The sequence below is a fragment of the Perca flavescens genome, chromosome 15 (genome assembly GCF_004354835.1).
Source record: "Perca flavescens isolate YP-PL-M2 chromosome 15, PFLA_1.0, whole genome shotgun sequence".
In the NCBI taxonomy this organism is placed as follows: Eukaryota; Metazoa; Chordata; class Actinopteri; order Perciformes; family Percidae; genus Perca; species Perca flavescens.
In genome coordinates this window covers 24339333-24354301 of record NC_041345.1, presented here as the reverse complement: position 1 = coordinate 24354301, position 14969 = coordinate 24339333, and the positions used below count along the sequence as shown (strand labels likewise).

The following is a 14969-nucleotide window of genomic DNA, read 5'->3' as shown; positions in this document are numbered from 1 at the left end:
CCAGGCAACAATTAGCTCGTCCCTGCGCTGTTGGCTGTTCACAATAAAAAAAAAGCCTTGTAGTATGTGTTGCTGTACATCGCTTATAGCTAATTTGGCTAGCAGAGGGCGCTGAATCTCCATGTTGTAACTGAAATGCTGCTTGCACCGACCTGTCATTTTTTCCCAGCTTGTAAAAGTCAGCCAGATACCAAAACAGGTAAGCAGCCAGTTGAAACAGTGAGTCATAGAATGCTTGTTAGCCTAGCCTAAATGAGGCCAATCGGCTGTTGCTTTCTATTGAAATTAGCATAGGCCTACTTAATGACAGTAACGTTAGCCTAAAAGACATCCTACAGTCTGTCAGCGGATTAGCTAGCTAATCAAAGAGGTGACATGTTAAATAATAATAATAATGTTGATCTGCATCTACTGAAGGGGAGAACTAGGCTATAGCTAAGTACACCTGATGGGGAAAAGGGGTGAGGAATAGGGGGAGAAAGGGGTATGGGTAGAAAGAGAGAGTGGAGGAAAAGTGTAGCCTATAAAGGAGGAAGAAAAGAGGAGGAAGAGAAGAAAGGAGGAAAGGAAGAGGGTGTGAAGTGGAAGGGGGAGGAAAGGCAGAAATAGGAGGAGGGGTACGATGGATGAGGAAAAGGACGCAGAAAAGAGTATGGGTGCGGAGGAGAGCGTATGGAGGAAAATGATGGGAGGGGGGAGGAGGAGGAGAAGAGGGAGGAGCAGAAGGTAGGCTGGCACTCAGTCTGTTCGCCCAGCAGCAGCAGCAGCAGCAGCAGGACAATGGACTGTCTTCATTACGGATCCTAACGGGCACCGGGCTGTTTCTGGCAAAGTGGAATATAAGGTATGGTTGACGGAGCGAAGCGGCGCACAGAGTCTCAGATGGTGACGGCGTTAACACGGTTTAACCTGCGTTAAAAATATGCCGTTTGTCTGTGAAAGAGGAGAGGCTGCAGGAAGGAAGCGACGCAGCGCAGCAGACAGACACCCAGCAGGGCCTGTCGTCCGTCTGCCTCTGGGTCCTAAACGTGCCGGTGACACGTTAAAACACAAGACATAACTATGACCGTTAACTGGTAATCTCGGTAGTTGCTTGATTTTATTGACGTGATAAATCACAGCAGTAAAAAACACATTCGGAATGCCCGCGCATCTTCCGCTCTTCTCCAGAAAGAACGTCACGCCAAACTCTCCAACAAATCTAGCTGTTTTAAATTCCCGTGCTTACGTGTAGGAGGAATCCCCTCCAAGGATGTGAACTAAGATGTATTTGGTTACCCCGGGGTCTTCTTTTGATTTCGGCGTATGAGTGATTTATCAAACCCTGTTTAATTCAAATTAGAATCGAATCTTGGTGCGCGAGCACCGAGCGTGTCGCCTTCCGCTAAGGTGTATTTTGACGGAAGGGAAATACGGTGTCAACACGCGAACAACAAATAATAGACCTTTTTAACTGTAGTAAACGCTGCTCTGTGTATTACATGCACGCCGAATTAACGAGTGGCTTGTAGGGATCCGCAGAGCTGTTCATTTTCATGTGGTTACGATACATTTGTGCTCCAAGAGCAACGGCACAATACTTACTATGTTTTTGGATGGGAGTTCGGAGCTAGCAGCATGTGTCGGGTATGCCAACAAAGCGTCTCTCTAGCCAGCAGCAGCAGGAGCACGCAGTGTGTTTTCTGCCAGAACCGTTGCACTAGGCCAGGCCTGGGAGTCGCCTCGACAGATGCAGGGATTGTGGGGTGAATAGATGGAGTTATTCATTGTAGTTGCCATAATGTGCCTTCTGTTGAACACTGCGTGTGACGCACATAGACAGGCAGAGATACGGAGATGTTGTGCAGGCATGGAGACTTAAGGACTTATTACTCCTATGTCTGAACGGGCAGCATATTACCATTGTAGAAGCATACAGCAGTGGCTGCAGTGTCTGTCTCATAGACTGTTTTGACCACAAACACACACACACACACACACACACACACACATAGATGTGAGTTGTTAAACAGAGCTCCTCAGTGCTGCAGTATATGATGAGACAAGGTCATGTTTGCCATATTAACCAACCAACCACTCCCTACATTGTCACACATGTCATTTAGAAAAGCATAGGCAGGCTGTTTGTTTGTGGTATAGCCTGTATTTAGTGAAGGGAGGGGCTGTTCTCCCATCAATAGATTATAAGTCAGTAGTCATTTACCTCCATATATATGCTGAGGATGATTGGTGCAGGCAGGCAGTGGTTGGGCTGTAAATGGTTTTATTTTAGATTGTATTGACCTGACTGAGACGGCGTGTTTGTGTGTAACATTCGTGGGAGGAGGAAGGTAGCTCTGGGAAATGCAATACATTGGAATCTGGTTACAAAATACTGTAGATAAGTCAGTGTTGACGGAAGGAGCCCCACATACTATATTCTTTAATGAACCAACGTCTCTTAATTTTCTCTAAAGATGAGTCAGATTAGTTAATGTAAGAAGACCCGGGTTGTAATGAACAAGAAATATCCTTTAACTCCGCACTGTCCTCACGTTTGTTTTGGGTAGGCGAGAGTGATGCTTGATAATGTCCCCATCCTCAAACAGGACAACCAAAGTGCAGTTAGGAGTGAGAGAACACAGACCAAATGACAGGAGCCAAACCCAAACCGCAAAGGATTAGGGGTAGAAGGAGACAAATTAAGTCTAAAATTCAATCTGGGCTCATGCTGTTTTTTTCTTAGCTGGTAGGAACACCAACGAAGAAGAGACGGATAGTTCAGTCCGTCATGCTGAGTCGGAGTTTTGGAGACAGATTTTGTTTGTCTGTGTGTGTGTTTATCTGTTAGACCAGGAGCCACCAAATTCATCTCCACAATGACAGGAAAGTGTGTGTGTGTGTGTGTGTGTGTGTGTGTGTGTGTGTGTGTGTGTGTGTGTGTGTGTGTGTGTGTGTGTGTGTGTGTGTGTGTGTGTGTGTGTGTGTGTGTGTGTGTGTGTGTGTGTGTGTGTGTGTGTGTGTGTGTCACATTGGTTTTGCGCACTTAAGTTCACATGATCATTGTGTGAGAGTCTACTATTTAGCAAGACGTCACAAGACATACTGTGGTTGTGGTGTTTGTGTGTCTCTCTGTGTTGGTCCCATCATGGTCAGCTGTGCCATCTGGAGTCAGTATATAAGAACATAAGCAGTCTTTCCTACATTCCCCAGAATGCCTGTCAACAATGTTTTCAACAATGTTTGTTTTATCTTAAAAGTTTTACTTGCCTGAAGACGGTTCCATTCTGTGACATTACAGCGTCCGTCCTATCAACATCCAGTCTGTTAGCGTTGCCATGGATAAGGATGTAAACAACCACACAAACAGCAACATGTTTTATCCACTTTCAGTTCAGATGCATGTTGCAGCATTTTATTGCAAAATGTTTGCACTACTTGGATGAATGTGTGGAGTTTTTGTGCAAACCTTAGAATAGTTGTTAGAAAGTGAAGCTGAAATGTGAAGTTGATTGACAGAAAATTGAGCGTAAACGATTTTGATAATTGTTTAATCGTTTGTCATTTTCATGCAATAAAGCAGAATTAGCTTTTTCTTAAATGACAAGAACTTTGGTGATCCCCTGACTTTTCCTCTCGCGCCACCACGAGTTTGGCATTCATGGATTTGAGGTAAATGTCTCGTCAACTATCAAAGAATGAAATTTGGTGCACGTTCCCCTCATGATGAATTGTAATAACTCGTGGTGATGCCTTAACTTTCAGCACCATCATCAGGTAAAAACTGTAAATTGTCAAATTCTATATGACCAAATCCCTAATTACGTTCCTGTTACCCTCATTTGTACTTTGTTTCGTGCTGATTAGCATGCTAACACGCTAAATGTGGAATATGGTAAACCTACCTAATGAGCATCAGCATGCAAGCTTTATCATTGTGTGCGTGTTAGCATGCTAACATTAACACTCAGAGCAGTGCTGTACAGCCTAGCATAGCTGCTAGCATGGACTTGACTTGTTCACCACTTTTTGCCCTTTTTATAGACCCAACGATGAATCAATTAATTGAGAAAATAATTTCCAGATTAATCAATGGTGATGGTCTTAGTTGCAGCCCTGGTTCGAACATATGTTTATTGGTGCAAACTGTGCTCCAGGCTGCACTGAAGCTTGTTTGAAAACTTTGTAATATACATCTCACACAACCACAGATCTCAAAAGCCAGTGGAACGTTTCTGTACCAGCTTATTCAGGGCAAAACCCTTTATTACTTGATGATGAAATTACACAAAGCTGTTGTGGGGCACCCTCATTTTGGTCTCTTGTAGTCTCACATTGCCAGACCTTACACAGCGCTGCGGAGTACAGTCTGGGTACACCACACATACATTCCAGGATAGGAGAAAAAAACCCACTCTGGTTTTTTTTTTTTTAAACCAATCCCAATCGTCTTGGGTGGCATTAAGCTCTGGACGCAGTGACGGTGGCTCTACAAAATAGCCTCGCGAAGGAACTAGTTTTGGTGGAACATTTGCACCCGGCAAAAGAAAACACCACGTACAATATTAAATGAAGTTAACTGTTCACACAATACAGTGAAGTGAGCTATTTAAATCCGCTAGATACATGGTTAAACCTCATTTTCTCTTACCAGTGTATCACCATGTGTATTTTGTCTATACCTTATCCCTGCCAATCGGTCCTAAAACGTCCCAGTTAAAGAGTAAATTCCGTAAACCTATTCTTTGTAAATATTTACAATTATTCCCTAAAAGAACAAGCAGTCCTGGCTTCTTGCACGATCATATTTTTGTCAAAACTTGCCATTTTTAGCGTGTAGCTTGCTAGCTTGGAGATTGTCGTTGTTGTTTCCCGTAGCGAACGGGGTTTAGGAGTGGCAACACATAGAGAGTGGCCGGATGTTCCGCAGATTATCCTGGAAATTAAATGTTGGTCCAGACTGGGTCTCTTTGGTCTTAATGGGTAAAACATTTTTACTTTAGAATTTGGCTTGTTCAGACTCAAAGAAACAAAGCACAAGGCGAGAACAGGCTGTACACTATCAGATTTCTTAAGAGTGGGTTTGTTGTGTATTGAGGAGCGTTAAATCAAAAGAAGCACACGCTGTATTATTGTGACAGTGTACTGTATGTATGGGTATGAAGCTTCACGCATCTGCTGTGAATTTTCACACAAACCCCACAGTCTGTCTGTTGGAAAAATGAGATATGTCTCTGGCTCCGTCCACATTTGATAAAGTAACTGTCTGAGTTGCAAAACCTATTTATCTTTCATTTAACCGTTTAAAGTGGCCAACAGCTAAATCCTTGTGTTATTAGTATGGTGCTTAGCCCTACTAGCTGTGGTGTTCTGCGTGCCTGAGATCAGCAGCTGTGGGACTGTAGCATTTCCCTGAGTGAATTTCTTGTTGATGAAGTTTGTGTTTTTGCAGATGATACAGTTTTTTTGTCCTTTTAGCAGTGTTGGCTATCGCTGCTCATGCTCATATTTGTTTAGTTCTTCTTTAATTTGCATGGACTGTGTGGTTGCTTCAGACTGACTAGAATTATAAAAGACATTACTTTTAACAGCCATTGGTAGCTATTGTCGAGTTTAGAGCTGCAACAATTAGTCGGCCGATCAACAGAAAAATAATCGGCAACTATTTTGCTAATCCATTAATTGTTAAAGTAATTTTTCATGCAAAATTGGCAGAAAATGCTCTTTTCAGCCTCTCAAATATGGAGGTTTCCTGATTTTATTTTATTTTTGTTTTACTTCATATTAAACTGACTTTTTGGGGGGTTTTGGACTGACAAAACAAGACCTTTTAAAGAAATAATCAGTTTAATCAGTAATGAAAACAATCATTAGTTGCAGCCCTAGTTAAGTTACCATACCATTTCATATGTGTATTTGTTTTCTTACCGAGGTAGGTAAGAACACAGAAACCACACTTGTGTCTGTATGCTAAACATGTAGCCTAGCTAGCACAGAGACTGGAAATGGGAGAAAAGATAGTGTGGCTTTGTCAGCACCTCTTAAGTTCATTAATTGACAAGTTATATCTGCTGGAGTGAGGATTTTACTTTTTGTACAATGCTAGCTTCCTACTAGTCACAAAACCGCTAGCATTACCTGAAATCACTGAAAGCCAGGCAGCTAGCAAAGAAAAGTAAATTGCTCAGAGAGACAGAAGCTGAACATTTCCTGCTATTTTTCTCATAAATTATCATGAATAAATCAACATTTTCTTAAGACCTCTAGACACCTAGATGAGATAGTTTTGTAGTCACAAACTGTGCAGCCGTATTTTGATATCAACTGGCAAATTTGGTCGCAGTTAGTAAATGTCCATACTCTGTTTTTCTGTTATTTCATATTTAGTGTTTGAGATTTCTTTTTTCTTTTTTTATTATTTATAGTCATGTCTTTATTATATTCAGGGAACCAATTTAATAATTGTGTGTGTGTGTGTGTGTGTGTGTGTGTCGCAACGTTGGTCTTGTTGGTGGTGTAATTATAAGAAACGGAATTGGAAATGAGGTCTGATGAAAACATCAGGCGCCACTGTAGCACAGATCTGACAGCACAAAGTGCAAACGCAATCAGCCAGTTAATAAGATTGTGATTATGAGAAAACATTTTGATATCTGGGGACCCCGGGAGTGCTCTGCATTCACACGCTGAGTTTGTCCCAAAGTAAGTTTTGCATTCAGAGCAGCAACCTGAAGACAAACATGACACGTGAGCTCACAGTGCGTCATCATTTTAATTGGATTATTTTGACAGCTCCTGGAGCACTGTGTGGGTGTTCTGAGATAATAATCTTAAAAAACACTATTCACTATTTCCTTAAGCCCAAATTAACCCATTTAAACAATACTAAACAAACATTCAAACAGTACTTAACCCAAATGTATTCATTAAACAATCATAGAAGACTAAGAAAACCAGCAGATATTCACATTTTAGAAGCTGGAGTTTGTGACTTTTTAGCAATTTTGGTGTAAAATTCACTTAAGTGATTTGGATTCCATAAAGTTGGGCGACTTACAAAATGAAAATGATCAAAGTTGAAGCAGTAGTGGCCGTTTAGCTCAGTTGGTAGAGCGGGCGCACATATACAGAGGTTTATTCCTCGACGCAGAAGGTCCAGGGTTCAAATCTGTGATGGTTTTCCCCCTCCTCTGTTTTCCTATACAGTAAAGGTAGAAAAAGAAAAAGGCAGCAGAGACACAGATATGGACTGTTGGTCCAGAAAAATGGCATTTCCTGTAATGCAACTCAATGGGGTCTTTTGTTAGGGCTGTAATGCAGGCTTTCTGTTGAAAATGTGAAGTCCCAAGCAAAACCCAAGATGATGATGATGATGATGATGATGACGACAGGGTTCAACGTTAAGATTTGAAAAAAAAAATTCTACTTCCCTGAAGTCAATTTTTACTGGCCCCTATTTAAACTGTTTATTAGTGGTTATCAGGTAAATTGTCATATTTTATGTTAATGTAAATAGCTGATGAGTTAAAGTTCATACTGAAAGTGGAGGCTGCTATTTAAAAAAAAATATATATATTTTTATCATTTAAATCAGATCATTTAACAGGTATTCTCTGACGTGAGTGAGGGGGGCTACAGTACGGTTACATAATTGATAATACGATAATGATGATCATTAAAAATTATTACTACTCTTTTGCTAGGCAAGTGGGGTGTTACATTGCGTATTTTCCTTGTTTTTGAGCCCTGGACGATGAGAAAGCTTCTTCAGAGCCACAAAAGACATTATACTTACATACTGTATATATCATACTGTTTTGACAGGCTGAGCTAGCAGTACGCCTCGTAGCCTGGCTTACCAGATGCACAGTGCTGGGATAAAGCCTGGCATCCAGCGTGTCTCTCATGCAGCAGATAGCCCCCCCCCCTTCCGCTATCTCCATTATCTATTTTGCAAGGATACCGTCACTGCATCCGGGGCTTAGCACCGCCCAGGATGGTTGTGATTGGTTTAAAGAAATCTAAACAAGGTATTTTTTTTTCTTCCTATCCCAGAATAGATAAGCGGTGTAGCCAGACCATACTACAGCGCTGAGACAGCACTGTGGAGATCTGGCAATGCGAAACTAAGTGGGACAGCCTGGAGGCCCACGGGTTCGAGGCAGTGATCATGAACCACAAAGTTCATGGTTCAAATCCGTTATTTTGCCAGTTAGTTTTAAAATTGATAGTTCAAAAACAGCTCCAAGACAAACTGCAGTCATATCAAAGTTGAATGTAATTTTTAATAGGGAAGATGTTCTTCTTCACTGGAGCGTAAACAGTTAATCGGTTAGTTTATTGATAGAAAATAAATCATTAACAAATCTGACAATGTGATTAAACATTTTGTCGTTGTCTAATCAGGCCAGAATGCCTTTGTGATGCACCAGGTTAATGTTGTTTACAAAAGGAATTTACCCCCCAAAACTTCATTTAAAATACTTTGAGTTATACATCCATGGTGAAAAGGCATATATTAAATTTATAGATTTTTGGATTTTGTGAATTGATATCAGATCGCTCAAACAACGATCAATTTTAATTGGAAAATCGATTATTTTAGCCTAGCCCTACCTGCTTGAACAAGTTAGTTGAAGTAATTGTTTCAAGCTCTGGCTTGTGTCACTGTGACCTCTGACCAGAAACAGCTGACTTCTCTTCTCTGCCATACAGCACCTAACAATTATTTTCATGCTTGATTATTCTGACGATTATTTATCTGATTATGTAATAAGTTGTTAAGTCCAAAAATAGTCACAGTGCAGGTGATGCCTTCAGTTGATTTCTCTTTCGTATTATTAAGAATAGAATACTTTTGGATTTGTTGGTTGCACGTCAGACTAAGGATAAAGTTTGAAGACCATGCTTTGGGTTGTGGTAACTCATCTGATATACTATAATTCATCCCAAATATGAACGATCGCTCTCTCTCTCTCTGTGTGATTCAGGAGGGGAACGTCAAACAGCTCCAGGATGCTGCCGTCCTCATCCCTGCTAATCTGCTGTTCACCAGCGGCCATCTGATTTACCAAACATGATGAAGACTGAACCCCCGTCGGCCACGGGGGGCAACGGGACCTCCGGTGGTAGCAGTGGGGGAAGCGGGAGCTCCAACCTGCGGAGTCCCTCGCCCCACCGCAACGCCTACGAGGCGGGGCTGGCGGCACTCAAGAAGGCCACTGACCACCTCAACAATGCCGCAAACGGAGGCGCTGGCCCTGCCTCAAAACCCGCTCCTCTGCCTCGCCCAACCGGGAGGGGCCGGAAATATGGATCAAATGTTCACCGCATCAAGAACATGTTCATGCAGATGCAGTCTCCTGGTGATGAGGAGGACGGAGCCAAAATGATTGGTAATTCACTTCACTAGTTAGATTTAGATAGTCTTTAGAATAAACAGTATGAGGAAAACTAGATGATTAATTATAATTTTTATTATAATGTTACCATTTTGTCACCCACTACTTACATTACGATTCTAATCTTCTGCTTAACTTTCCTTAGGCAATATATCAATATAAATCAATATCGTGATACGGGACAAGATATCGTCATACGGGACTAGATATCGTCTTAGATTTTGGATATTGTGATATGACAAGTGTTGTCTTTTCTTCGTTTTACAGGCTGCATTACAGTAAAGTTATGTCATTTTCTGAACTTTCCAGACTGTTCTAGTTGTCCTATTATTTGGCTTTACCCACTCAGTCATTACATCCACATTACTGATGATTATTTATCACAAATCTCAGTGTGTAAATATTTTGTGAAAGCACCAATTTTCAACCCTGCAATATCGTTATCGAGGTAGTTGGTCAAAAATATCGTAATATTTGATTTTATCCATATTGCCCAGCCCTGCTTTCTTGTAATGTGGCTCTTACTGGTTAGGAAAATTTAGTCCCCGATATGGAGTGTCACGTCAGGACACGGAAGGCAGGGATATCCTTTGCAAGGTTAAATATGTACTTATACAGATGCACAGGCACTATTCCTTATACACTTTTTGTAGCAGTGTCTGTGTTGTTCTAAAGGAGAGGGAAAAAAACATACATGTTAACTAACATAAACCTCACAATTGGGACTACTAACTCTCCATAATTGCCGATATAAACGTACTGAAGGCTTAAACTACAATGAGAATGTTTTTCTACAGGCTACACATACAACACAGATAAAGGACAAAGATACAAAATATGCTAATACAAATTATAAAGAAATAATACAAATACATAAGGAGTTGGTAAACTTAGACATTACTGCATAAATCATCAATGTTAACTTATATATCTTTACAACTTACTTGTGGTCCCTGACGCACGCCAACTCCAACTAAAACTTCACTTTTAGGAACTGAAACTTAACTGACTTCTCTACAATCCTGAGCAAGATGTAACAGTTGGAAAGTGTGGCCTAGCAATAAGTGAACACTCACTGTCAATGCTCACATTAGCCTTTTGCACACTGGTCATTCCTCAATCCAGACTTTTAAAGACTGACACACCCACACAGGTGTTTAAATATTCTTGCTAAATAGACTGTAGTCAGGTGGAAGTTGGGTGGAGCGATGCTTGGAATTGACCGTTCACTAAACCCCTCTCCCGAACAGCGTTTGTCCAATCCAATTGTCCAGATAGCTTAGCAACTGTAAGGACGCACAACAGGCCTGTCGCGTTTTTGGACTTTCCACATGTTGAAACGGTGTGTAAGGGGCTGTAATAAAAGCAATATTTAGTATCTTAAGAGTTAGTTGAGGTTGTTGTCTTTTTTAACCTTTCGTAAACCGAAAACATAACCGCAAAAGTGTCAGGAATGGAATAAACAGTGGGTATCGGCTCTAATGTAAGCTGCAAATGCTAGCATGCCTGGCTAACTAACTTACTGTGTACTTTGTAACCGCTTCCAAGGCTAAGAGTTAGCGCATCATTAGCTAAGTAGGGGTTGTAATAAGAGCAATATTTAGTATCTTAAGAGTTATTTGATGTTGTTTAGACTTTCCAAAGCCAAAAAACACAACAGCAAAAGTGTAAGGAATAGATTAAACAGTGTATCTGCTATAATGTAAGCTGCAAATGTTATCATGTCTGGCTAACTAACTTACTAACTACTTTGTACTACTACTTCCAAAGCTAGCACATCATTAGCTAAGTACATTGCTTTGTGGGATTATTGTTATGCGTTTGAGACTGTTCTTACATTTATAACACCAGGACTAACTAGCACAATATCATATATATCAATATATGTAGCCATCAAGTGCACAATTAAGACCCCTTTTACAGTGTTCTCTTTTTAAAATTAATCACCTGGAAACATTTAAAAGTCAGCCGCTAGCTAAAGTTGTCTTTAGTAGCTATCGTTAGCTAGCTAAAGCCATTGTTTTCTGGCAAACGTATGGCAGATAAAAAAAGGTATTATTACCATTTCTTTTAGTAATAAATGTATTAATGTTAGTGGTTGAGACATGCATATTAAAACTTTTTTATTTACTCAGGAAGAAACGTAAAGAGTCAAACCTCAGTGTTATGCGTTTTATGATATTAATACTGTAATACTATGTGTAATTAAAAAATAATGTAAAAGTTACACCAAGCTGCTGTTCACTTACAGAAATAAAATCTGGTTTATTACAACTTGGGTTTTGCTAATGAGACCGAAGTTGTGTGAAACTGGATTTCTTTTGTTTAACAAACCTCTTCTCTTTCCCTTTTTGCTCTTAGCCATCTTTCCAATTAACTTTGGCAACTCATTGGCAGGTGTAGAGCAGGGGGTGAAACTGTCCCTACCGAGGGCATCCAGCCTTAACGAGAACGTCGACCACAGTGCCCTGCTCAAACTGGGGGCCACGGTCTCAGAGAGGGTCAACCGTTTTGACTCCAAACCAGGCGGAGAAGGCGGGGGCTTCTCCAAGCTCCAGGAGACCAGGAGGATCTTCGAACAGCGGACTCTACAGGTCAGAAGAGTATTTGTGTTTCTTAAGGCCCTGACGCACCAAGCAGACGGCCGAGAACTAGTGGCGACGAAAGCCAACTGTGGTGTCGCCTCACACGCCTTTGGTCTTGGCCAAAAAAATGCACTTGAACACACCGCAGAGACTTCAGTCGACAGCCAACTACCATGTACGTTGTGCGCCTGCGTGCAAGGAAATGACTCTCCATGCCAGCAGTAATCTAGTCATCATTCAAAAAGGGAAACCGGGTTCAAACATTGCTATGATACCCACACTGGTTACAAAAAATTAGTCGAACGTTACAGTCTTTAAATGAAATTTCACGTTAGAACATTAGTATATTAACATTTAATTTGTAATGTGTCGGTATATGTCGTTCTTTTAAAAGACGTTTATGTTGAAATACACACTACACAATCAGTTATGTACCTCGTTTGTTCATCTACGTACGTTTGCCATATTATGGACATAATGTGTTTTATAGAAGGAACTTTCGGACGTCATTTTAGGACAGTTTTGACAGCTCTATGTGTATTGGATGGATTAGATGAGATGAAAAATGAGAAGAGCCTTATATGTGCACTCTTCGGTTGTTTGTTTGCTTTCCTCTCCAATCAGATGCATTGGCTATTCAGCCGACGGCGATTCGATGTGTTGGCCCAACTTGCACCAATATCCTTGGTGTGTCAGGGCATTTACTTGTGTGTTCTGATTCTGATTCGAGACCATCTGACTGACTGACTGACTGTTGTGTCTTTCAGGAGAAGCAAGCTGCCAACAACCGGATCTTGCTGAAGAAGGAGCGGGCTTCGGGATTCCAGGACAGCCGTCTAGATGTCGTGGCTCGCTTTAACGGCTCCACCGAGGCTTTGGACCGACTGGACGACCCCCCTGCTCCCTCTCCCGCGCCGGCTACTCTTCCCGCGCCGGCTACTCTTCCCGCGCCGGCTACTCTTCCCGCTACTCTTCCCGCGCCGGCTACTCTTCCCGCGCCGGCTACTCTTGCCGCGCCGGCGGCTTCAGTCGAGCCCAGTGACGCTGTCAGCCCCACCGTGAGCCAGCTCAGTGCCGTGTTCGAGAAGACCGAACCGCAAACCAATCTCCACGCCCCCCAGCGTCGGTCAGGCCCTGCCCTAGCACCAAAGCCCAAACCTCCAGCCAGAGCGGAGGCTACCGGGAGAAAGGTGAGGAGTAAGGCTGGGTGGTATTCAAAAATATTCTATACAATACCAATACCTTGACTATGATACCGGTTCCTGAACGGTACCTTTTTCGATACCAATTTTATAAAAAAATCATTTCAACAAAAATAAATGTTGCCTCGTCTCTGTGTGTAACGTAGAGTTTTTCCTGCCTGTACGACGTGTAACGATAGACATGCTGCAGGCTTATTGGCTCACTGACGCCGATAAGATTTAATACTTAGGTATTGAAATTTGGTATTGAATGACGAGGCATTTTTCAATACTTTTACACTAAGGAGGCAATTCAGTAAGTGCCTAAAAAGTATCAAATTCGGTAACCTAAGCCTAATGAGAAGATTTTACTTACTAAATGCAGGAAATCACAAACTGCGGTAGTAGTAAAGAGAACCAGAAACTATGGATTAAATAAATTATAAAATGATCTCTCTCTCTCTCTCTCTCTCTCTCTCTCTCTCTCTCTCTCTCTCTCTCTCTCTCTCTCTCTCAGGGAAAGCTGCTCCCTCCAGGTAAGGAGGACGGCGAGGAGGTGGGAGTTGTTTGCATCCAGGCAGCAGAAGTGAGCGGTTCTCTGCTGGGGGGCTCAGCAGAAGTGAAGGCCAGCGAGGAGAAGGACGGGTTCGGACAGTCGGGAGACCAGCTCCCCAACTCCTCCTGCTCCTACTCCTCCTCATCAACCTCTTCCTCTTCGGACGTCAAGCCAGAGTCGGAGGCCCAGCCAACGGCGACTGAAGCCAGGGGCTCGAGTACGGTGGCCCCCCCAGAGCAAGAGCCCCGAGCTGATGAGCCAGACGGCTCCACGGGGGGGTCAGAGGCCGGAGCCAGGCTGGTGCAGGCCGACATTCACGCCTCGCTGGAAAACGGAGAAAAAGAGTCTCCAGGTTCCTCTCCCTCCTCAGAGGAGAGAGGAGAGGACTCTGAGAGGAGAGGGGACGAAGGCGAGGAGGAGGAGGAGGAGGAGGATAACGATGAGGATGGCTCCAGGAAGGAGGATTACTCTGAGGGTGATCTGGTGGACATCAGTGCGTACAGTGGGCTCGGCGAGGAGGACTCTGGGGGCAGCCAGCTAGACGACGAGGAGGATGAGGAAGATGAGGAGCCGTATCAGCCGGAGACCAGCTGCTCCGAGATCCCGGGTCTCCCAGAGGAAGAGGAGCCGCCGCCACCCAATAGGAAGATTAAATTCAGCACAGGGCCAATCACGGTGAGTGAGGTTTTGTCGGATGTAATTACTTTTACTTTTCAACCCTCGGTCAGAGCTTTAAATATCTCCTCAGAAGAGCAGTTGTTTTTAAAATGGTGACCATCATCACACACGTTAGAAGATTTAATACCGACAACGTGGCCCCAGGAGACTGTCCTCCCCCGAGAAACGCCACACAAGTTGTTTTTTCGAGCAGCAATTGCGACACATATTTACGTTAATAGTGGCGGTGCCCTCTAGTGGGCATACGATTGGAGCAAAGTATAAGAGCAGCAAGGTTGAGTACCGAATCCGGTACTTTTTTGGGTACCTACCAAATTGTGTCGGTACTACAGAGGACCGATTCACGTTATATCAAAGTGGGCCTATTTGGGTCCTGAGAGCATGTAAGCGCGAGCTTATCTGTCCTCTCTTCATGTTGACAGAGAGCGGGGCGGCGGATGGAACGAAATTACATCGCCTCGGCAGTTTGTTTAACGTTAAGTCACAGTGAGTCAGTGGTTAGACTTTTCAAAACTCCACGCAAACAGCGTTCCCTTCTATATAATATAATGGCGAGCCGAAAGCGGTCGCGGTGCAGTTACGCTTCCTC

General features: G+C 42.7%; 1 protein-coding gene across 1 annotated transcript in view; it reads left to right on the top strand.

Annotated features, from left to right (window-relative positions):
* The first annotated feature begins 489 nt into the window (after nucleotides 1-489).
* LOC114570092 (neurabin-2) overlaps nucleotides 490-14969 on the top strand; it is a 35898-nt gene continuing 21418 nt past the window's right edge. Inside the window, exons 1-5 of the mRNA XM_028600304.1 lie at nucleotides 490-844; nucleotides 8970-9374; nucleotides 11742-11974; nucleotides 12733-13155; nucleotides 13664-14391. Of these exons, the coding sequence (XP_028456105.1) occupies nucleotides 9056-9374; nucleotides 11742-11974; nucleotides 12733-13155; nucleotides 13664-14391 (1703 nt within the window). The 5' untranslated portion in view covers nucleotides 490-844; nucleotides 8970-9055. The remainder of the gene's footprint in view (nucleotides 845-8969; nucleotides 9375-11741; nucleotides 11975-12732; nucleotides 13156-13663; nucleotides 14392-14969) is intronic.